Genomic DNA, 23978 nt, shown 5'->3' with positions numbered 1-23978 from the left:
AGCCACTGTGCACGGCATCAAATTTAAGATGGGCAAAAGATTTGGACATGTCACCAAAGAAGATATATGGATGGCAAATAAGCATGTGAAAAGATGCTCGATATCATTAACCAGTAGGGAAACGCAAATTAAAATCATGAGATACTACTAAATACCTAGAAGAATGACTAAAAAAACCAAAAAATATCTGACCATTCCAAGTATTGGCCGGGATATGGAGGAAATAGAATTATTGTGGGAATGTAAAATGGTACCATTTTGGAAAACAGTTTACCAGTTTCTTTTTTTCTTTTTCTTTTTTTTTTTTTTTTGAGACGGAGTCTCGCTCTGTCTCCCTGGCTGGAGTGCAGTGGTGCGATCTCGGCTCACTGCAAGCTCCGCCTCCCGGGTTCCTGCCATTCTCCTGCCTCAGCCTCCCAAGTAGCTGGGACTACAGGCGCCCGCCACTGCGCCTGGCTAATTTTTTGTATTTTTAGTAGAGACGGGGTTTCACCGTGTTAGCCAGGATGGTCTCGATCTCCTGACCTTGTGATCCGCCCGCCTCGGCCTCTCAAAGTGCTGGGATTACAGGCGTGAGCCACCGCGCCCCGCCTCAGTTTCTTAAAAGTTACTACCTACTATCCAGCCACCTCTAAGACTTGTACATAAATGTAGCAACTTGATTTGTAATTTTATCAATTGTGTACTTAAATAAATGCAGTTTATTATATCCCAGTTATATAATTATTATGTCAATTATATATATATTCTTTAAAACATACTTCATACCATGTACAAAATACCATATACCTTATATATACATATATCAGTTAATGAACTTATATATATGTTATTGTATATATGTATACAAGACATATACATATACACACACGCACACATACATATATGTATATTAATGAAGAAAAAACGTGTTGATCTGATTCACAGATGGGTCTATACAGTATGCAGGCACCAACCCCAAAAGTGGATGACTACTGTTCTACAAATCCCACTTAGAGGTAACCTTGAAAGACGACGGTTAAGGGAAATTATCCCATCAGGCAAGAACTTTGAGTGGTATATCTGGTAATCCACATCATGTAAAAGGGGAAAGAGCCTGAGGTATTGATCTACACTGGGCTATGAGAAGTGGATAATGAGCTGGCTGACAGGTCAAGGACTTGAAGGGAATGAAATTGGAAAATTGGTGACGTGAAGTTTTTGGGAAAACTAAATAGGTATGTAGAGTATGTGAATTATTAAATGTCTATCAAAGAGTATTCAAACCAGAAAGCCTCTCATTGATCAATTGACAAGAGGACCTCATCCTGTAGATGTTAGTTTCTTTCCCAGTCATCCCAGTGCTCACTCGAAGGTTTTTACAAAGTGATTACGGCAGTAGGAATGAAGGCTATGCAACTGCTCAACAAAATGGTCTTGTCCTCATCAAGGCTGACCCACCTATGTCTGCTGAGTAGTACCAAAACAGCTAAGAGCAAGATCAATACTGAGGCCCCAATCCAGCACTATTACCCAGGGAGAATAGCTGGCTACCTGGTGGGAAGTGGAAGAGGAAGCACTTTGTTCTCACAGCAATGGAAACACCAGAAAATAAAGTATCAGAACATATCTGAATATTGATTTGTGATTCTTTACCATAGTGTTTCCACCAGTACCACCATCCGTGAACATATAGATTGCCTTAACCATCTTTGGGGTATTCCATACAACTTCATCTCTGATCAGATGTTTTTATGGCAAACAATGTAGGCAATAAGCTTACCTCCCAGAACTCATTTGTCTTACCATGTATCATACCACCTAGAAGCAGCTGGCTTAATAAAATAGTGAACTGGCCTGTGAAGACTGTTATGGCATCGGGGGGAGACAACATTGAATTTGGGGTGGTGTTCTACAGGATAGAGCATAGATTGTTTTTTTCCACTTATTTTTTACTGTGATAAAATACAAATAATGAAAAACTTGTGGTCTTAGCTACATTTAAGTGTACAGCTCAGTGGTATTAAATACATTCATAATGTTGTGCAAACATCACCATCATCCATCTGCATAACTCTCTTCATCTTGTAAAACTAAAACTCTACACTCATTAAATAACAACTCTTCATTCTCCCCTTTCTCTAGCTCTTGGCCACCACCATTCTACTTTCTGTCTCTATGACTTTTGACTGCTCTAGATACCCTCCTATAAGTGAAATCATATAGGATTTGTCTTTTTGTGACTGGCTCATTTAACTTAGCAAAATGGCCCCAAAGTTCATCCATATTGTAGCATATGTCAGGATTTCCTTCTTTTTAATATTCATATATATATACACACACATATATATATTTACGCACACACACACACCACATTTTGCTGATCCGTTCATCTATGGATGAACACCTGGGTTGCTTCTACATTTTAGCTATTGTGACTAATGCTGCTGTGAACGTAGATACACAAACATCTCTTCAAGGTCCTGCTTTCAATTCTTTTCAATATATACCTAGAAGTGGAATTGCTGAATCATATGAGGAACCGCCATACTGTTTTTCAGTGACTGTACCATTTTACAATTCCACCAACAGTGCACAAGATTTCCAATTTCTCCATACCTGCACCAACACTTGTAATTTTCTGGGCTTTTTTTTTTTTTTTTTTTTTTTTTTGAGATGGAGTTTCTCTCACCCAGACTGGAGTGAAGTAGTGCAATCTCAGCCCACTGCAACCTCTACCCACCGAGTTCAAGCGATTCTCCTGCCTCAGCCTCCTGAGTAGCTGGGATTATAGGCGCCCACCACCATGCCTGGCTAATTTTTGTATTTTTAGTAGAGACGAGGTTTTGCCACATTGGCCAGGCTGGTCTCAAATTCCTGACCTCAGGTGATCCACCTACCTTGGCCTCCCAAAGTGCCAGGATTACAGGCGTGAGCCACCATGCCTGGCCAATTTTCTGGTTTTAATGTTAGTTTTCCTCCTGGGTGTGAGATGGTATCTCATAGTTTTGATTTCTCTAATGATCAGTGATATTGTACATCTTTTCATGTGCTTGACCATTTGCATATCTTCTTTGGAGAAATTTCTATTCAAGTCCTTTGCCCAATTTTGAATTGAGTTTGTTGTTGTTAAGTTTTAGAAGTTTTCTTTATGTTCTGGATAGTAATTCCAGGTATATGATTTGCAAATATTTTCCCCCATTCAGTGGGTTGTCTTTCTTCTCTGTTGGTAGTGTCTTTTGATGCACAAAATTTAAAAAAATTTCATGAAGTCTAATTTTTCTATTTTTTAAAATTATCTGTGCTTTGGTGTCATATCCAAGAAGTCATTGCCAATTCCAGTGTCATCGAAATTTTGCCATATATTTTCTTCTAAGAGTTTCATAGTTTTAGGTCTTACATTGAGGTCATTGATCCATTTTAAGTTAATTTTTGTATATGGTGCTAGGTAAGGGTCCAACTTCATTCTTTTGCATGCGGATATCCAGTTTTCCCAGCACCATTTGTTGAAAAGATTGTCCTTTCTCCATTGAATGGTCTTGGCACCCTTATCAAAAATCTCTTGACCATATAAGTGAGGGTGATTTCTGGGCTTGCTGTTCGATTCCATTTGTCCTTATGTCTGTCTTTATGCCAGTACCACACTGTTTTGGTTACTGTAGCTTTGCAGTAAGTTTTGAAATCAGGAAGTGTGAATCCTCCCACTTTGTTCTTCTTTTTCAATATGGTTTTGGCTATTCAAAGTGTTGTGAGATTCCATTTGAAATTTAGAATTGGGTTTTCCTATCTTTCCAAAAAATTCCCCAAAAGTCACTGGGGTTTTAATGGGGATTGCATTGAATTTGTAGATCACTTTGGGTTATGTTAACCTCATCAACAATATTAAGTCTGCTAATCCATGAACATGGGATGTGTTTCAATTTATATATGTCTTCACTAATTGCTTTCACCAATGGTTTGTAGTTTTCATCGTACAAGTCTTTCACCTCCTTGGTTCAGTTAATTATCAAATATTTTATTCTTTTTGTTGCTATTGTAAATGGAATTGTTCTTGCAATTTCCTTTTCAGATTGATCATTGTGTTTAGAAATGCAGCTGATTTTCTGTGTGGACTTTGTAACCTGCTACTTTGCTGAATTCACTTACTAGCTCTTAACAGTTTTTTCTTTGGCATGTGTATGTGTGTGTAATCTTTGTTTTTTTTCTACTTATAAGGTTTATCTGCAAACAGATAGTTTTACTTCTTCCTTTCCAACATAAATGCTTTTTGTTTTTTTCCTAAGAGCTCTGACTAGAACCTCCAGTACTACATTGAATAGAAGTTGCAAAAGTGCACTTCCTTGTCTTCTCCCTGATCTTTGAGGAAAAGCTTTCAGTCTTTCACCATTGGGTATGATATTTGCTGTGGGTTTTTCATATATAGCTTTATGTTGAGGTAGTTTCCTTCTATTCAAGTTTGTTGAGTGTTTTTATAATAAAAGTGTGCTGAATTTTGTCAAATGCTTTTTTTCTGAATCAACTGAGATGATCATGTGTTTTTTCCCCTTCATTCTGCTAATTTAGCATGTACATTGATCAATTTTTGTATGTTGAATCATCCTTGCATTCCAGGAATACATCTTACTTGGTCATGGTGTACAATCCTTTTTTTTTTTTAATTGATACGGAGTCTCACTCTGTCGCCCAGACTGGAGTGCAGTGGCATGATCTTGGCTTACTGCAACCTCCACCTCCTGAGTTCAAACGAATCTCCTGCCTCAGCCTCCCAAGTAGCTGGGATTATAGGAGTAAGCCACCACGCCCAGCTAATTTTCTGTATTTTTAGTGGAGATGGGGTTTCACCATGTTGGCCAGGCTGGTCTCAAACTCCTGACCACAAGTGATCCACCCACCTTGGCCTCCCAAAGTGCTGGGATTATGGGAGTGAGCCACACGCCTGGCCTACAATCCTTTTAATATGCTGCTGAATTCAGTTTGCTAATATTTCGTGGAGGATTTTTACATCAGTGTTTGTAAAGGATACTAAAGAAAACTACAATTATTTGTCAGTAGTTTCCTTGTACTGTCTTTGGATTTGGTATCAAGACAATTCTGGCTACAGAATGAGTTAGAAAGTGTTCCTTCTTTAAAAATTTTTTTTAGAAAATTTGAGGATTGGTATAGTTCTTTAAATGTTTGCTAGAATTCACTGGTGAAGCCATCATGTCCAGGGTTTTTCTTTGTCAGGAAATTTTTGATTACAAATTCAATCTCTTTGTTATTGATCTATTCAGATTTTTTATTTCTCTATGATTTAGTGTTGGTAGGTTTTGTGTTTCTATAAATGTGTCCTTTTCATCTAAGGTATCCAACTTGTTGGCATATAATTGCTCACAGTACTATTATAATCCTTTATATTTCTGTAACATCAGTAATAATGTCCCCATTTTCATTCCTGATTTTATTTCATTTATTTATGTATTTATTTATTTATTTTTGAGATGGAATTTCATTCTGTCTCCTGGGCTGGAGTGCAGTGGTCCAATCTCATCTCAATGTAACCTCCACCTCCCCGGTTCAAGCAATTCTCCTACCTCAGCCTCCTGAGTAGTTGGGATTACAGGTACCCACCACCACACCTGGCTAATTTTTGTATTTTTAGTAGAGACAGGGTTTCACCATGTTGGTCAGGCTGGGCTCAAACTCCTGACCTCAAGTGATCCACCTGTCTTGGCCTCCCAAAGTGGTATTACTACCATGAGCTACCATGCCTGGCCTGATTTCTGACTTTAGTAATGTGTCTTCTCTCATCTTTTCCTAGTCCATCCAGCTAAAACTTTGTTGATTGAATTGTTTCAAAGAACCGATGTTTAGTTTCATTAATTTTCTCTGTTGTTTTTCTATTCCTTATGTTGTTTTTCTCTGCTCTAATCTTTAATATTTCTTTCTTTTTGTTAGCTTTTGGTTGTTTGCTCTTTTTCTTCTAGTTCTTTAAGTTGTAAAGCTAGTTTATTGATGTGAGATCTTTCTTGTTTTACAATACAAATTGTTTATAGTCATAAAGTACCCCCTTAGCACTGCTTCACTGTGTCACATAAGCTTTGATATGTTGTTTGCATCTTCACTTGTCTCTATTTTCTAATTCCCCTTATGATGTTTTCTCTGATCCATTGGTTAAGAGTGTGTTGTTTAATTTCACAAGTTGTGAATTTTCCAGTTTTACTTCTATTAGTAATTTCTAATTTCATCCTAATGTGATCGGAGAAGATACTTCGTATCTTTTTACATGTATTCAGACTTAAATTGTGAAATATGGTGTATCCTGGAAGATGGCCCGTGTTGCACTTGAGAAGAATGTGTATGCTGTTGTTGGGTAGAACATTCTGTATATGACTCTTATATTAGTTGGTTTCTATTTATTTGCTTATCTTCTGTGTGGTTGTTGTATCTATTATTGAGAGTGGGGTATTAAAGTCTCCAAATGTCATTGTAGAATCATCTATTTTCTTTCTTCAATTCTGTCAATTTTTGCTTGATATATTCTGATGGACTGTCATTATGTGTGTGTAATGGTTATGTTTCTATCTTCCTGCTGTATTGAACCTTTATTAATAAAAGTCATTTTTTTTGTCTATAAACTTTTCTTGTGCCTTAAAGAGTCTTTTGAATAATTTACACATTTAAGATCTTCCTGTTCACCTGCTTTCCATCAGCATAGATAACCAAAAGTTAGGTATAGTTTTCATTAAAGAGAAAAATTAAGTGAGAGACTAACAGACAAAAGGAGAGGACAGACAAAAGCAGGGTTGGAGGAGAACAGATGGATGTTCATTTATTGAATGCATTCTGTGAGTTTATTTCTCGTAAACTTTTTAAAACTAAAATCTAGTTTGTCTTATAGTCACCCTGCTTTTCTTTTGGTTACCATTTGCATGAAACATTTTTTGCTACCCTTTTACTTTCAACCTATTTGTGTCTGGACCTAAAGTGAGTCTCCCGTAGACAGCATATAGTTGAATCATGAGTTTTTATCCATTTTGTCAATCTCTATATTTTGACTGGAGAGTTTAACTCATTTACATTTAAAGTCATTATAAATTACTTTATACTGTCATTTTGCTTTATCCCTGTTGTATGCCTTATCATCTTTTACCTTTATTTTCCTGCATTACTGTTTTTCTTTGTGTTTAGTTGATTTTGCTGCAAAATGTTTACATTCCTTTCCTATTTCTTTTTGTGCCTATTCTATAGTGATTTTCTTTGTGTTTACCATGGTATTACCAAGTTTATAATGCTCAAATTGGAATTCATACCACCTTAATTTCAGTAATATACCAAAACCCTCTTTTACAGCTCCATCCCCAATCCTTTAAGTTGTTAATGTCACAAAACTACATCCATATAAATCGTTTCTCCAAAAACATAAACAAATAATTCTTTTAAATGAATTACTTTCCTTTTTTTTTTTTTTTTTCAACCTGGGATGTGGAGGTTGCAGTGAACTAAGATTGCACCACTGCACTTTGAGACTGGGTGATTGGGTGATGCAGTGAGACTCTGTCTCAAAAAAAAAAAATAAAATTAAGTGGAGTTACAAACCAAAGTTATAGCAACACTACTGTTAGTACTAATAATTATTCTGTGCTAGTGCTGCTTAACAAACCACCCAAAACACAATGGCTTAAACAGCAAATATGTGTTTTCCTCTTTTTTTTTTTTTTTTGAGATGGAGTCTCGCACTGTCACCCAGGCTGAAGTGCAGTGGCGTGATATTGGCTCACTGCAACCTCCACCTCCCGGGTTCAAGCAATTCTCCTTCCTCAGCCTCCCAAGTAGCTAGGATTACAGGCATGCACCACCATGCCCAGCTAATTTTGTATTTTTAGTAGAGATAGGGTTTCTCCATGTTGGTCAGGCTGGTCTCAAACTCCAGACCTCAGGTGATTCGCCTGCTTTGGCCTCCCAAAGTGCTGGGATTACAGGCATGAGCCATGGTGCCGAGCCCAGTACTAATTGTTTTTAAATATATATTAGTCTCTCAAATAATGTAGATAACAAAAAGTGCAGTTACAAGCCATTACTGTAATAATACTACTAGCTTTTATATTCACCTATGTATTTACCGTTATTCAGATATTTATTTCTTCATACAAGTTCAAGTTACTGTCTAGTATTTTTTTGACATTTCACTCTACAGGAGTCCCTTGACAGTTCTTGCAAGGCAAGTCTAGTGGTAACATACTCCTTCAACTTCTGTTTATCTTAAAATGTCTTAATTTCTCCCTCATTTTTGTAGGACAGCTTTTGCCAGATATAAGATCTATGGTTGACGGTTTTTTATTTGATTTTTGTTTTTTAGCATTTTAGCTAACTGCCTTTGATATTCCAATGTTTCTGATGAGAAATTTGTTGATAATCCCACGAGGTATCCTTCATACGTGATGAGTTGCCTTTCTCTTGCTGCTTTCAAGATTCTTTTGCCTTTCAAAAGTTTGATTATGTGTCTTGGTGTGGATCTCCTTCAGATAATCTTACTTGGAGACTGAATTTCTTGGATGTTTATATTCATGTCTTTCATCAAATTTGGGAAGTTTTCAGCCATTATTTCTCCAAATATCTCTGCTGCTTTCTTTCTTCCCCTTATGGAACTCCCACAGTGTGTATGTTAGTCTACTTTATTGTGTTCCACAGGTTCTTTAAGCTCCGTTCATTTTTTTCAATTGTTTTTTTTTTCTGTTCCTCGGACTCCGTACTTCCCAGTATCCTATCTTCAAATTTGCTGACTGTTCTTCTGCAGGTTTCTGTTCAACTGTGCCTTTAAATCTCTTTACTAAATTTGTCATTTTAGTTATTACACTTTTCAGCTCCAGAATTTCTTTCTGATTTCTTTGTAGAGTCTGTCTTTTTATTAATAATAGTAAAAGCAATAAAATAAATAACAGTTTTCTTTCTCCACATTTTCCTTTAGTTCTTTGAGCTCTTTAAGACAGTTTTTTTTCTTCATACTACATGTCTCTTAGTATAAGACAGTTTTTAAAAGAGTCTTCGCCTGGTTTATCTGCCATCAGGTCTTTTTCAGAAAGTTTTTGTTGATTATTCTTTTTTTTTTACTTTAAATGGACCATACTTTCCTGTTTCTTTGTAAGCCTTGCGATTTTTTTGTTGTTGTTGGAAACTGAACATTTAAATATATTACTGTATTAACTCTGGAAATCAGATTCTTCCCTTTCCCCAGGGCTTGCTGTTTTTGTTATTGTTATTGTTTTTTTTTTTTAATTTTTTTAATTTTTGTCTCTGTGCCAAGAATCAGTCTGAGCTGTAAACTTCAGATCTTTTCAGCTTTTCTGAGCCTCTCTTTGGGCATGCAGTCACTTTCTAATTTTCCCTGCATATGCAGTTGTTGAGGCTTTTCTCTTCACTTTTTTTTAGACAGGGTCTGTGTTACCCAGGTTGGAGTGCAGTGCCACAATCATGTCTTACTGCAGTCTCAAACTCCCGGGCTCAAGTGATCCTCCCTCCTTGGTCTCTCAAGGATCTGGGATTACAGGCATGAGCCACCACATCTGACAATATATACAGTTGTTTTTGAATGGTCTAGTCTTAATGTCTGGCTCCCAAAAGGGAAAAAGGGTGCCAGCCTTTTAAATCCCCCGAGAGCCACAAGAAAAAGACTTGCAACATGGGAGGGAAGTGAAACAAAGGCCGTCCACCTTCATCTGCACCTGTGTAATCAGGAGCAGCAATCAGAGCACAGATCCCTGATATTTGGAGGACAGGGTCCTTTCTCCCCACTCTGACTCCAACAAATTGTGTGTAAGCTGCTGCAGGAACATGTGCACAGCTGCCTGTCACAGGGCTGAGTGTGGGTAACTACTACTGTGCTAAAAGCTGAAATTGACTGAATTAACCACAATTTAGTTTCCAAGCCTTCCCCTGGAAGTTGCAAGCCTTCAACCGACCCTAGAATTCCAAAATAGTAACATCAGACTGATTTTGCCAGTACATTTGTCTTCTAGGTGGGGAGACAAATTCCTGGTGCTTCCCACTCCACCATCTTTCCAGAAACTTTGCAGTATATGTGTTAACCAGCAGTATTTTATGCCATCTCCCTCACATTCCAAAATGCAATAGAAAGGTAAGGGTAGAGATAACTTGTGTCCCCTCTCACCATTGCATTTAATAACCCACTGGAATTTTTGCTTCCCATTCCTGAGACCTTGAGATCAGAGACTTTAGAATCTTATCTTAGTGCTCAAGGAAGAAACTCTCACCAGAGAACATGATCATTGTTCCAACTGATTGGCCTCTTTTAGGTCCCCATGCCACTGAACCAACTGGCAAAGACAGCAATTACTGTACTGACCAGGGTAATTAAATACCCCGAGAGCCACAGGAAAAAGACTTGCAACATGGGAGGGAAGTGAAACAAAGGCCGTCCACCTTCATCTGCACCTGTGTAATCAGGAGCAGCAATCAGAGCACAGATCCCTGATATTTGGAGGACAGGGTCCTTTCTCCCCACTCTGACTCCAACAAATTGTGTGTAAGCTGTGAAGTCAGAGCACTTGTTTTCCTGGTTCCCTCTGTGATGTAATATTGCCTGGGGCTGACTCGACACTGTAACTGCAGATCACTGCTTTTCTCAAGGTGGCAGACTACATGCAACTTCCTTTGGGTTTCAACAGCCACTCCTCATCCATTACAGCCTAGGAGAGGTAACTAGGGCCAAGTTACTACTTGACATTCCCCTACACCAATAATCTTTCCTTATTTTATCTTCAGTATGGTGTTTCCTAATGCCTAAGTGGATCTCTAGCACAGCACGTACAACAGACAGAAGGTGCAAGAATGTCCTTCAAACAATTTACAATAATCAAAACCTGGAAAAACTCTAAATGCCCCATGGTAAAGTGGATTGATAAACTGTGGTTTCCTCACAAAATGGATTATATAGCAGTCGAATGATGTACAATATGCAATCCTATAAAAAATTTTAGCAATAACATTATGTGAAAAAAGGAAGCTCCAGAAGATATCATACATGCAGTAGCATAATACCACTATGGTAAAAATCTGATACTTAAAACGTGATTTGTAGGAACACACATATGCAATTAAATACATACAATACAAAGAATGATGAGTGATTGAGGATTACAATTACAGTGGGTGGTAACGGGTTAATGTGTCCAATAGGTGATTTGGTTAGTTCTTAAACAGGTTTTATGGGCATTTATTATTAAAAAAAATAAACTTTCAAAAGGTGGGGCATGCATGAATCGATGACGAGTGTGTCATGATGCATGCCAATTAATTCTGTATACTTGAAGTTAAATTTAAAAGTGGAGGGGACTTATACAGGAAGCTATGCGAAATTAGAAGAAGGTCCTAACTTAGCCTGGGGAATTAAGATCTTTCTGGACCATCTCTGATGCCTAAAGTAGTCAAGTGAAAGGAGAGTTGAGGGTGGGTGAGAAAAATTATTGCTGACAGAGGATATAGCCTGAACAAAAGCCCTGAGAAAAGGTATTTTCTTTTATTACTTTTTAAAAAAATTATACTTTAAGTTCTGGGATACATGTGCAAGAAAAGGCATTGTTTATAAAATGGCAATTTTGTGTCGGTATAAGGTTGTATTAGTTTTCTGTAAATGTTATAACAAGTTACCACAATCTTGGTGGTTTAAAAAATTCTTTCAGTTCTGGAGGCAGAAATCTGAAATCAGTATCATTAGGCCAAAATCGAGGGATTGACAGGGCTGCACAATTCTGGAGCATCTAGGAAAGAATGTTGTGTGCTCCTTCAGCTTCTGGTGGCTAGCTGCTGACATTACCTTGGCTTGCGGCTGCAGGACACCAATCTCCGACTCTGGTTTCACAGCCTTCTCCCTTCTGTGTAAAATCTCCCTCTGCTCTTTTATAAGGATACATGTGATTGATCTGGGGCCCACAGAGATAATCCAGGATAATCTCCCATTTCAAGATCTCAAAATCTAAAAGAAACCCTTCCTTCTTTTTTGTTTTGCCATATAATGTAATGCTCAGTTTTCAGGGATTAGGACAAAGATATCTTTGGGAGTGGGGGAGGGGGTAATTTCTCAGCGTACTACAAAGGTTATGTGCAAAATATGGACTGTAAAAACACTCTTCTGAGCTGGGTGCAGTGGCTTACGCCTGTAATCCCAGGATTTTAAGAGGCCGAGGTGGGTGGATCACCTGAGGTCAGGAGTTTGAGACCAGCCTGGCCAACATGGTTAAACCCTATCTCTCCTAAAAATACAAAAATTAGCCAGGTGTGGTGGCACACATCTGTAATCCCAGCTACTCGAGAAGCTGAGGCAGGAAAATAGCTTGAACAGGGAGGTGAAGTTTGCAGTGAGCCGAGATTGTGCCACTGCACTTCAGCCTGGGTGACAGAGCAAGACTCCGTCTCAAAAAACTATTTTCATCTGCCTCGACAGCATCCCTACATTACCTGAAAATCCAGATATTTCCAACTGTAATCAACTAATAGCTGAAACTGGCAACTTTTCTCTTTTAATGTCATTGCCGAGGACCATCTACACATATATAGAAAATACCAATAGAGTGCCAATGGTTTTAATTTTGATGAAGTCCAATTGATCATTTTTTGTTTTTTTATGGATTGTGATTTTAGTATATCTAAGAACTTTCTGCTTAAGATCATGATGTGTCACTTCAAATATGAAGCTATGGAAAAAAGAAAAATTGGCTGGGTGCGGTGGCTCATGCCTGTAATCCCAGCACTCTGGGGAGGCCGAGGTGGGTGGATCACCCGAGATCAGGAGTTCGAGACCAGCCTGACCAACATGGAGAAATCCTGTCTCTACTAAAAATACAAAAAAATTAGCCGGGCGTGGTGGCACATGTCTGTATTCCCAGCTTACATGTGGGAGGCTGAGGCAGGAGACTCACTTGAACCTGGGAGACGGAGGTTGCAGTGAGCTGAGATTGCACCATTGCACTCCAGACTGGGCAACAAGAGCAAAACTCTGTCTCAGAAAAAAAAAAAAAAAGAAAAGAAAAAAGAAAGATCATGATTTTCTCTTACCTTCTCTTCTAAAAGTTTTATAGTTTTAGCTTTTATAGACAGGTCTCTGATCCATTTTGAGTTAATGTTTTATGCAGTGTGAGGTAAGGATCTAATTTCACTTTTTTTTTTTTCGCATGTGAATATCCAATTAATCCAGCACCATTTGCTAAAAAATATTCTTTCCCAACTGCCTTGGCAACTCTCTTGAAAATAAGTGAATATATAAAGAACTCTCATAACTCAATAATAAGGAAACAATTAAAAAATGGTTAAAATATTCAAAAGGCCATTTCAATAAAGATGATATACAAATGGCTAATAAATACATGAAAAATGTTCTCAACATCATTAATCATTAGAGCAATGCAGTTAACAACCACAAAGAGTACCACTTTGTACCCACCTGCATGGTTATTAAAAGCAGACAAGGCCAGGCCTGGTGGCTCATGCCTTGTAACCCCAGCACTTTGGGAGGCTGAGGCAGGAGGATCACTTGAGGCAAGGAGTTCGAGACCAGCCTGACCAACATGGTGAAACCCTGTCTCTAGTAAAAATACACAAATTAGCTGGGCATGGTGGTGAGTGCCTGTGGTACCAGCTACTCAGGAGGCTGAGGCAGGAGAAATGCTTGAACCCAGGAGGCGGAGGCTGCAATGAGCTAAGATTGCGCCACTGCACTCCAGCCTGAGTGTTAGAGCAAGACTCTGTCTCACAACAACAACAACAACAACAACAACAACAACAAAAAGGTAAACAAAACAGGACAGATGATAACAAAGGTGGTAAGAATGTGGACAAGCTGGAACCCTCATACAGTGCCAATGGAAATGTAAAATGGAACAGCCTCTTTGGAGAGCAGTTTAAGATAATCATAAATTTACCATATAATTCTGCAATTCTAGTCCCAGGTACCTATCCAAGAGAAATGAAAACATGAGTCACACATGCATGTAAAGTTCACAGCAGTACTATTCGTATTAGCCAAAATGTGAGGCAATCCAAATGTCCATCAACTGTGGATGAATAGGCAAAAGGGCATATCCATACAATGAAATACTGTTCCACAATACAACATAACAAATTACTGATACATGCTACAACACTGATGAATTTCAAAAACATTATGTTAAGTGAAAGAATCCAGATGTAAAAGACTATAATTTCATTTACATGAAATGTCCAGAAAATGCAAATCTATAGAGACAGAAAGTAGGTTAGGGAATGCCTGGGGTTGGGGGTAGGAGGACTGATGGCAAATGGGCACGAGGAAGAGACTGGAAATCTCTCTTATGGGGAGACAGAAATGTTCTAAAACTGATTCTTGCTGATAGTTGTACAACTCTGTAAATTTACTAACAATCATTAAATTGTACTGTTAAGATCAGTGAATTTTACGATATATAAATTATACCTCAATAAAGCTGTTAACAATAAAGAAATACATATAAGAATTGGAGACAGTATGTTTTATGCTTAAGGGTCTCTGAAGACCTTGCTCAGGATCTGCTGCTTATAGGAAATGAGTTGAAAAAAACACGTATTTATTTTATATGCTTTTACTGGTTAAGAATTACATTCCACTATCAGTAACAGAGATCCACTCAAGAATCCCTAAAATTATCATGAACACACAGAGATACTTCTTAACTGTATATATGTATATATATGTGTCTGTGTGTATAGGAAGCTCAGAAGGCAGAAAGTACTCTCATCCTTGCCCTTCCAGAGAGCTTTCCTAGAAACTGTGCAACTTCCCTATCTCATTGGCTAGAATTTAGTCACGTGGCCATATTTTGCTGCAATGCATGAAACATAATTTTCCAAATGGGACTTCGTTACAAATAATGGAAGAATGGGTATTAGGAGGCAAGCTGGCAATCTTTTCCTCAATGTCAGGGAGCAATCTCTTAATTACATTACTTTGAACAACAAAATACTCTTGTGTATAAGGTGGGGAGTAGTAGGGAGAAGACACGAGTCTAAAATAAGCTCAATTAACTCTACAATGCATACATTTTAGGGATCACTGATAGAACTGGCCTAAAAATAAATGGCAGAGTGTAACTCCTCACTCCTTAAGAGTGGGCTGTCCATTGTGTGACTTCTTTTCAGAGTACAGTTCACAAGAGAGAAGTATAGTTCAGAAAAGATTAATTTTTCCATGGAGAAACCTGAGAAATACTACTTCACTTGGTGATCAAAGTCAACCAATAGGCAAAAATCACATCACTAGTATGCAACCTTGATATGACCACTTTGCCTCTGTGATCTTCCTTCCCCAAACCCATAATCCTGGTCTGGTCATGAGAAAAACATTAGACTATTCCAAAACAGGTATCTTCCAAAATATTTGCCTGGTATCCTAAATATTGGTAATGTCATCAAAAACATCCACATCCATTGGGTTGTCTTTTTGTTGTTGAGTTTTAGGAGTTATTTATATTATTTATTGAAGCATAAAATTTTAAAGTTTTGATGAAGTCCAGTTTATCTAATTGCCAAACTCAAGGTCATGAAAATATCCTTGTGTTCTTCTAAGAATTTTACTTTTAGCTATTCAACTTAGGTCTTTAATCCATTTTTTTTTTTTTTTAAATCAACTTTTAAGTTCCAGGGTAAATGTGCAAGATGTACAGGTTTGTTACACAGGTAAATGTGTCCCATGGTGGTTTGCTGCACAGATCAACTCATTACCTAGGTATTAGGCCCAGCACGCATTAGCTATTCTCAGGTAGGGATCTAACTTCATTCTTTTACATGTGGATATCCAGTTGTCCCAGCACCATCTGTTGAAGAAATGGTTCTTTCCTATTGAATAGATGTGGACACTCCTGTTGAAAATCAAATGACCATAGATATAATGGTTTATTTCTGGACTTTCTATTCCATTGACCTATATGTCTAACCTTATGCCTGTATTACACTGCTTTGATATATATAGCTTTGTAGTAAGTTTCAAAGTCAGGAGGAAGTGAGTTCTCTCCTTTTTCAAGATTTTTTGGGCTATTCAGGGTACCCTGTAATACCATATAATTTTTAGGATTTACTTTCCTATTTTTCAAAAAAAGGCCATTGGGATTTTGATAGAAACTGCATTGAATCTGTAGACTGCTTTGGGGATTACTGCCATCTTACCAGTATTGTCTTCCAGACCATGAATACAGACTGTCTTTCTGTTTATTTAGGTCTTATTTAATTTCTTTTGGCAACAGTTTGTAATTATCAGTATGTAAGTTCTTACATATCCTTGGTTAAATTTATTCCTAGGTGTTTACTGTTTTAGATATTGTAAATAAAATTGCTTTCATAATTTCCCTTTTGGACTGTTCATTGCTAGTATATAGAAATACAACTGATTTTAGTATGTTTTCTATCTTATAACTCTGCTGATTTTTTTTTTTTTTTTAAAGACAGAGTCTCACTCTGCCGCCCAGGTTGAAGTACAGTAATGCTATCTTGGCTCACTGCAGCTTTGACCTCCTGGGCTCAAGCTCTGACCTGCTGCCTCAGCCTCCCAGGGAATAGCTGGGACTACAAGTATATGTCACCATGCCCAGCTAATGATTGCATTTTTTTTGTAGAGACAGGGTTTCACCATGTTGTCCAGGCTGGCCTTGAACTCCTGAGCTCAAGTGATCCATCCATGTTGGCCTCCCAAAGTTCTGGGATTACAGGCATGCGCCACCACACCCAACCTGCTGAATTCTTTTATTACCTCTAACAGATTTTTTGTGGATTCTTTAGGATTTCCTACATAATACAAAAATTAGCCGGGCGTGGTGGTATGTGCCTGTGGTCCCAACTACTCAAGAGGCTGAGGTGGGAGAATTGTTTGAACCTGGAAGGAAGAGGTTGCACTGAGCCGAGATCATGCCACTGCACTCCAGCCTAGGCGACAGAGTGAGACTGTCTCAAAAAAGGATTTCCTACATATAAAATCATGTCATTTGTAAATAAAGAGAGTTTCACTTTTCCCTTTCTATTCTGAGTTCCTTTTGTTTTTCTTGCCTAAACTGCACTTTTGAGCAACAAATGAGAGATAACATTCAACACGGCAATTTCAGCATGGTTTTCAAACTCTAGATAGGAATGTAGCCATAACACTTCTAAAATCTGTAGAAGACATTTCAGGAAGCACTTTAGTCTTTGTACCTAAAATACATGCACCATATAAACATTCCAATGTCAACAGCACTTTAAATTTGCACAGCAATACATGAAAGAACAGACTTTACACTTCTTGTGCTCTGAATTATCTTTGGTATGTTTTAAAATACTTAAGAAATAGAAACAAATTTTAGAGACAGTTTTTACCTTTAGAATTTATTACATAAGCTATACACACAAAATGAAATCCTAGTTATAAAAGATGCATCTAGAAGAATAATTTATAATAAACCAACAAAAATGAGAATGTGTATCTCCAGAAATATAGACATATTTAAATGTCCTCAGTGACTGGCACTGCTTTATGCATTACATAAGACAGTATCTACTAATTAAGGTATCGAATTTACTGGGTTTTAGAAGGCTTTAAAAACAATATCCAGATAAATCAACAACAAAAATACAGCTCAACTTTGAACTGCATTAAAATCCAGAGTCTCTCATTTTAGATGACCATTCCTTATTCCTCTCAAAAGGTTTCCAACAGAAGCTATTTTACAAACTAATTATTAGAATGTCTTCTCCCCACTCTCCCCAAAAGCAAGTATGCATGGAAGTGCATGCGTTTAACCTTAAGAAATGTATTTTTGGTATCATTAATATAAAATTATAATATTTATATTTATAAAATTGCATATAAAAAGTATCAATAGAATATAACCTAAACACAATTTTAGAAAGATATCAACAGCTTGCAAATATAAAAACTTTGTGCTATTAAAAGGTGTTTAACAAGGTAGTTATTAATACATTTGTTGTGTATATAATTACAAAAGTAAACCAAGAAATATTTAAAATCTTTATTAACCCAAATTAGAATTATAAAAATGTTTGTCTCAAAAACAATAACTGTGATACTCAAGTACAGAATTGTGGTGCAGCCAGAAGTTGTTCAAGAGCCCTCCCGCAAATCATGACTTGCACTCTGGCTTTTAAGTGAAGACAAGGGAATCTCAAGGCAGATGGCAGGAGGGCATTAAAGAAAACAAAGATGACAAAAAAGATGGGAAGGACACAATGGTTAAGTTTGTTTCTTGTCTGATACAATAAACTATTTTTAGGAAGGATAAAATTAAAAGTGCTTAATACCAACAAAATTTAACGCTGCTAATTACTCTTAAGTGCCATAAAACATTAGTTAACAAAATAACTTTATTAAGAGTTGGCCAAACTTCGACTATTATTACTATTACTACAGGATCTTGTTCTAGCCAAGTTCCAATATTTATCAGTTATCTTACACATGACATTTATCTTAATATGTACATAAATAGTAAAGTTTAAATACTTTTATTTTACTATTTTAATCTTTTCCTTAAAGATGCAGGGTTTCATACTACATCAATTAGGCGGACATGACAAAAATGAATAGGAACTGAATATAAAGAATACTCAATACCATGACATCATCATCTGGAACAACTGAAGTTTTCTACCTCTTGCTCCATTTTCTAGATAAAGGGGAGGAAGAGCAAACAGTAAGTTTCAATATGGAATAAGCTAAAGAAACATTTCATTACTGTTTTTTTTCAGTAAACAACCTTAAGAATATTAATATTCATGTATATATTTGATAGTGAAAATAAACATTCAGTTCAATATTTAAGACTGCCACATAAACTGATTTTACCTATAGGACTTCATTATTTAAATAACTTTGAAATGAGTCTGGGGTGCATTCATCTTATGTTAAATTCAAATAGTATTAATCAAGGTACTGATGTAGTTAAAGAGTTTAGTATTTTACACTTTGTAGGTATTAACATTATATATATTATACTACATAGTATACTTTAGTAGGTATACTAAATACTATATATATACTAATGGGTATCATTTTTATATTCTGTAGTTACCAATAATATGCATAGGTAAGTAATATCTTTTTTTTTTTTTTAATTTAGCACTCTATCTGGTGAAATGATCTGTTATTAAAAATAATAAGGCCAGGCATGGTGGCTCCTGCCTGTTAATGCCAGCACTTTGGGAGGCTGAGGCGGGAGGACTGCTTGAAGCTAGGAATTTGGGACCATCCTAGGCAACATAGCAAAATCTCTATCTTTATAAGAAATTTAAAAATTAGCCCAGTGTGGTAGCGCTTGCCTATAATCTCAGCTACTTGGAAAGCTGAGGCAGGATTGCCTGAGCTCAGGAGTTCCAGGTTATAGTGAGCTATGTTCTTGCCACTGCACTCCAGCCTGGGTGACAGAGAAAGATCCTGTCTCAAAAATAAATAATGCTATAATTAACACTCTAATACCTACCATAAAGGAAGATTAAGTACTTAAGTCTTTTTTTTAAAAGACAGAGTCTTACTCTGTTGTCCAGGCTGGAGTGCAGTGGCTTGATCTTGGCTCACTGCAACCTCTGCCTCCCAGGTTCAAGTGATTCTCATGCCTCAGCCACCCAAGTAGCTAGGACTATAGGTGCACGCCACCACATCTGGCTAATTTTTGTTGTTTTAGTAGACGGGGTTTCACCATGTTGGCCAGGCTAGTCTTGAACTCTTGGGCTCAAGCAATCCACTCGCCTTGGCTTCCCAAAGTGCTGGGATTACAGGCATGAGCCACTGTGCCTGGCTGACAAGTCTTAAAAGAAGCTATTATTTTTCATTAATACACACACACAAAAAGGGTATTCATAATTTATGTTCCACTATTTATTAAAGACACAAACTATTGGCTGGGTGTAGTGGCTGATGTTTGTAATTCCAGTACTTTGGGAGGCTGAGGCGGGTGGATGGCTTGAGCTCAGGAGCTCAAGATCAGAGTGGGCTACACAGCAAAACCTCATCTCTACAAAAAACACAAAAATTAGCTGGGCATGATGGCAGGCACCTGTGGTCCCAGCTACTTAGGAGGCTGAGGCAGGAGGATCGCGTGAACCCGGGAGGTGGAGGTTGCAGTGAGTTGAGATCACACCACTGCACTCCAGCCTGGGAGACAGAGACCCTATCTCCAAATAAATAAACAAATACACAAACTAAGTCCTAGATTGGAAAAATACTAAACTCACTTGCATTTAGAAATAATTCATAATCCACATATTAAAAATGATCTTTATGGAATGGGACATCAATTTTGGAAACAGAAAGATGATCTTTAAGTTCTTACAATCAGTTTCTTACGCAGATTAAATAAAGCCTCAACAATCCTACATAAGTGATATATTAATGTGACCATAAGAGCATTTGTAAAAAGTTTCCACTCAAGAGTTTACCTGAATAAGTGATGTTTTATCATAGTCCTTGCGATGCTGATAAATACATTGGCTGATTACTGCATACAAATTTTCCAACTGAAATATGTTGTAGTTTCGACTTTTTTTAACAACAGTCTTCAAAAGATTCTAAAAGAAAATATGAGTGTCAATATGTGTGAGAGAGAAACTTCCTCAGACAAGATATTTAATTTAGAAGGTTTGGGGAATTATTAAAAGCCTGACAGAGGGCAGACCAAGTCATCTGATGACATAGGGCAGCCTCTGGCAGTGGCTCTGACATTTAAATATACTTAAGTCTATCTATAATCCTGGCCTTGACCTTGAGTAACTCCTATTCTAAAAACTAGAGCTGAGGGGATTGCCAATTCTAAGTCTAGCCATAAGCATCTACAAATTAAAAACTAACCTCAATTTAGATTAACAGGAGAAAAGCAAAGCTTTTTTGCAGGAGATTTTATGATAGTATAAATACATTTTAACTAATTTTATTATGTGAAACTAAAAAAGATACTACATAAATGGTGAACTACCTCACCACTTCAGGGTTCTTATATAAAAAGGATTTTCCATCTGCTAAGTGTTTTTTTCTCATGACTAAAATGGTGGACTTACTGGATTTCTGTAATTCTTCAAGTCTGGTCCTACCAGAATATGCTGCCATTACCTCATAATTAACAAAAACACACCATTATAGTTAAGTAACAACTAACTAAAATGGCTACAGGTAATGGTCATAAAAACAATGTATGGGACCAATAATTTAGATCAGCATGTTAAAAACTGCAATTTAATACATGAAATAGTCACCTCCAACTACATATTTTATGCAAATTATTCTATACCAAGTATATCTTCTGATAAAAGGCCATTATTTATTGCATGCCTAATGGATATACTGTACTATTACATAGTCTATTTTGATGGGTTATATTATCAGAAAAAGTAAAAATTGAAATAGTCTCAGTAATGAATTGACTCTGAATGACATACATGTATACTGAGCAGAACAAAGCTGTAAAATTTATAACAATTAAGTAGAATAATAATTGCTACTCTTAACCCCAAACAACATAACATAGTGAACTTACACACAAGTTCCTGTTTCAGCACTAGGAATACCATTTTATTGTCATGAGATTTATATGGACTTTCAGTTCCACACATACTTTTTAATAGAGTTTTTCAGAAAGACTGCAGTTTTTTTAGAGAAACTACTCCAGGAATATTGCTGCTTCCTTCTCTAAGAAGTGTAGACATTGAGTTCTTATTAGCTCTGCTACATTCAAGAGAAAGGCTTTCCTAAGTTCATTAGTACTAACAGGTTCACTTTGTACTTAAACAGGGCAGATTTCCCTCTAAAATGCCAAAACTCTTATCTGTATTACAAATAATGTATCTTTGATAAATGTATAATGTTCTCAGACTTGAAATGTGGCCAAAATAAAACAGGTAAATTGGAATTGAGATGCAGAATGTTTTTACTTTTGAAGGAAAAGGGCAAGAAATCAATCTTATTTCAAATATGTTAAGGCAACTGTAACACATCCAAGTTGTTGGTTGAGGAGATAAGACTGTTGTTTAGGTGTGTCAGGGTGTGGAGATCCAGATGTAGGATCACCATTACAGAGGTGATGGCTATTCCAAAAGTAAAGAGTAACAGAGCAAATGATCAGAAAAACCCTGAGACGCTTACAAAAGTAGTTGAAGGCAAGGATGATTTAAGGACACAATAGTTAAGAAGAGTTATCTATAGTGTCAACTGTTACAGATATGGCAAGAAGAGTTCAGTTTAACAAAGGCAAGTATTATTAGCTATTAGGAGGTCATTTTATTACAGTGCTTAGGTTGAAAATTGAATTTAGGGGAATAGGCAGGGGAAAAGAATGAGCAACAGGTAACATGGCAGCTATAAGAATCACTTAGCTATTTTATTTTCCCTTTGATTCCTACCACGGATCCTTGGATATAATTCTTAATTTTGGGCCAGGCATGGTGGCTCATGCCTATAATCCTAGCACTTTGGGAGGCTGAGGTGGGAGGATTACTTGAGCTCAGGAGTTCAAGACCAAACTGGGCAACATAGTGAGACTTTGTCTATTTTTTTTTTTTTAAGAAATAAAAATCTATTTTATATTTAGAAATAATAGTAATAATTCTTTTCTTTTTTAGATAGAGTTTTGCTCTTGTCACCCAGGCTGGAGTGCAGTGGCACGATCTTGGCTCACTGCAACCTCCGCTTCCGGTTTCAAGTGATTCTCCTGCCTCAGCCTCCCCAGTAGCTGGGAATACAGGTGCCCACCACCACACTCAACTAATTTTTAATTTTATTTTATCTATTATTTATTTGCTCATTTTGAGACAGAGTCTCACTCTGTCACCCAGGCTGGAGTGCAGTGGTGCGATCTTGGCTCACTGCAAGCTCCACCTCCTGGGTTCACGCCATTCTCCTGCCTCAGCCTCCCAAGTAGCTGGGACTACAGGCGCCTGCCACCATGCCCAGCTAATTTTGTTTTTGTACTTTTAGTAGAGATGGGGTTTCACTGTGTTAGCCAGGATAGTCTCAATCTCCTGACCTTGTGATCTGCCCGCCTCAGCCTCCCAAAGTGCTGGGATTGCAGGCATGAGTCACTGCACCCAGCCTAATTTTTTATTTTTAGTAAAAACAGGGTTTCGCACTGTTGGCCAGGCTGGTCTCGAACTCCTGACCTCAGGTGATCTGCCCACCTTGGCCTCCCAAAATGCTGGGGTTACAGGTGTGAGCCACTGTGCCTGACCTATTCTTAATTTGGAACAGGGGAAGGAGAAGAACAGTAAAGGGAAGTTTGGAGGAAAAAACGTTTTACTTTTTCATGTAAATCCCATGTAGCCAGAATGCTACTAGTCACAAGCCAGTGTTTGGGGATTACTAATCTGCAGAGTAAAAGCATTATGATTTCAATTTACATACTTTTAATCGCTCATGATCCACAACAAGTGAGGGTGTCGGTTGAGAAAGAATTGCCAAAGCCTTTTCAACACTGATGAGCTGCTGCTGTTCTACCTGGGAACGTCTAGCTCGAGTCATTCGCAGAACACACATTTCTAGAATGAAAAATCAAATAATTATTATTTGGTCCATAGATATGATGTCTAAAATAATAGTAATAGGCAGATTAAACAGGGCATGTTTACTAAGGACATAAACAGCAATTCTGGCTTATTAACTCATTCTGTTGTAAGATTGAGATACCGCCACTCATACACTCAAAAATTAAGGACAGTTTGAGACATATGTTTCATACTGAGTATTTCAAGGGGATTCTCAACAGGTTAGAATGTCTTCTACTTGGGCACAAGACACACAGAACTGAAAAGCTAGAAGGGACCTCAATAATCTAGAACAGGGGTTGTAAAATGCCATCCATGGTCAAAATCTGGCCTATCACTGTAAATTAAGTTTTATTAGAACACAGCCTGCCTGTAATTCCAGCACTTTGGGAGGCTGAGGCAGGTGAATCCCTTGAGTCCAGGAGCTCAAGACCAGCCTGGGCAACATGGAAAAACCCCGTCTCTTTAAAAAAATAAAAAAAATTAGCTGC

General features: G+C 37.4%; 1 protein-coding gene across 2 annotated transcripts in view; it reads right to left on the bottom strand.

Annotated features, from left to right (window-relative positions):
* Positions 1-8632: 8632 nt before the first annotated feature.
* The window catches only part of ATAD2 (ATPase family AAA domain containing 2), an 84893-nt gene continuing 69547 nt past the window's right edge, over positions 8633-23978 (bottom strand). Inside the window, exons 26-29 of one of the 2 annotated variants that reach the window (XM_050801511.1) lie at positions 23348-23481; positions 20398-20526; positions 18578-18629; positions 8633-15842 (exon numbers count right to left, since the gene is read on the bottom strand). In XM_050801511.1, coding sequence (XP_050657468.1) covers positions 18588-18629; positions 20398-20526; positions 23348-23481 — 305 coding nt within the window. In that variant the 3' untranslated portion in view covers positions 8633-15842; positions 18578-18587. Of the gene's footprint in view, positions 15843-17312; positions 18630-20397; positions 20527-23347; positions 23482-23978 lie in introns of those variants that run through there. The other variant, XM_050801510.1, reaches the window with a different exon arrangement.

This window comes from Macaca thibetana, chromosome 8 (genome assembly GCF_024542745.1).
Source record: "Macaca thibetana thibetana isolate TM-01 chromosome 8, ASM2454274v1, whole genome shotgun sequence".
Lineage (NCBI taxonomy): Eukaryota > Metazoa > Chordata > Mammalia > Primates > Cercopithecidae > Macaca > Macaca thibetana.
The sequence above is the reverse complement of the archived record's forward strand: the minus strand, read 5'-3'. Positions and strand labels throughout refer to the sequence as shown.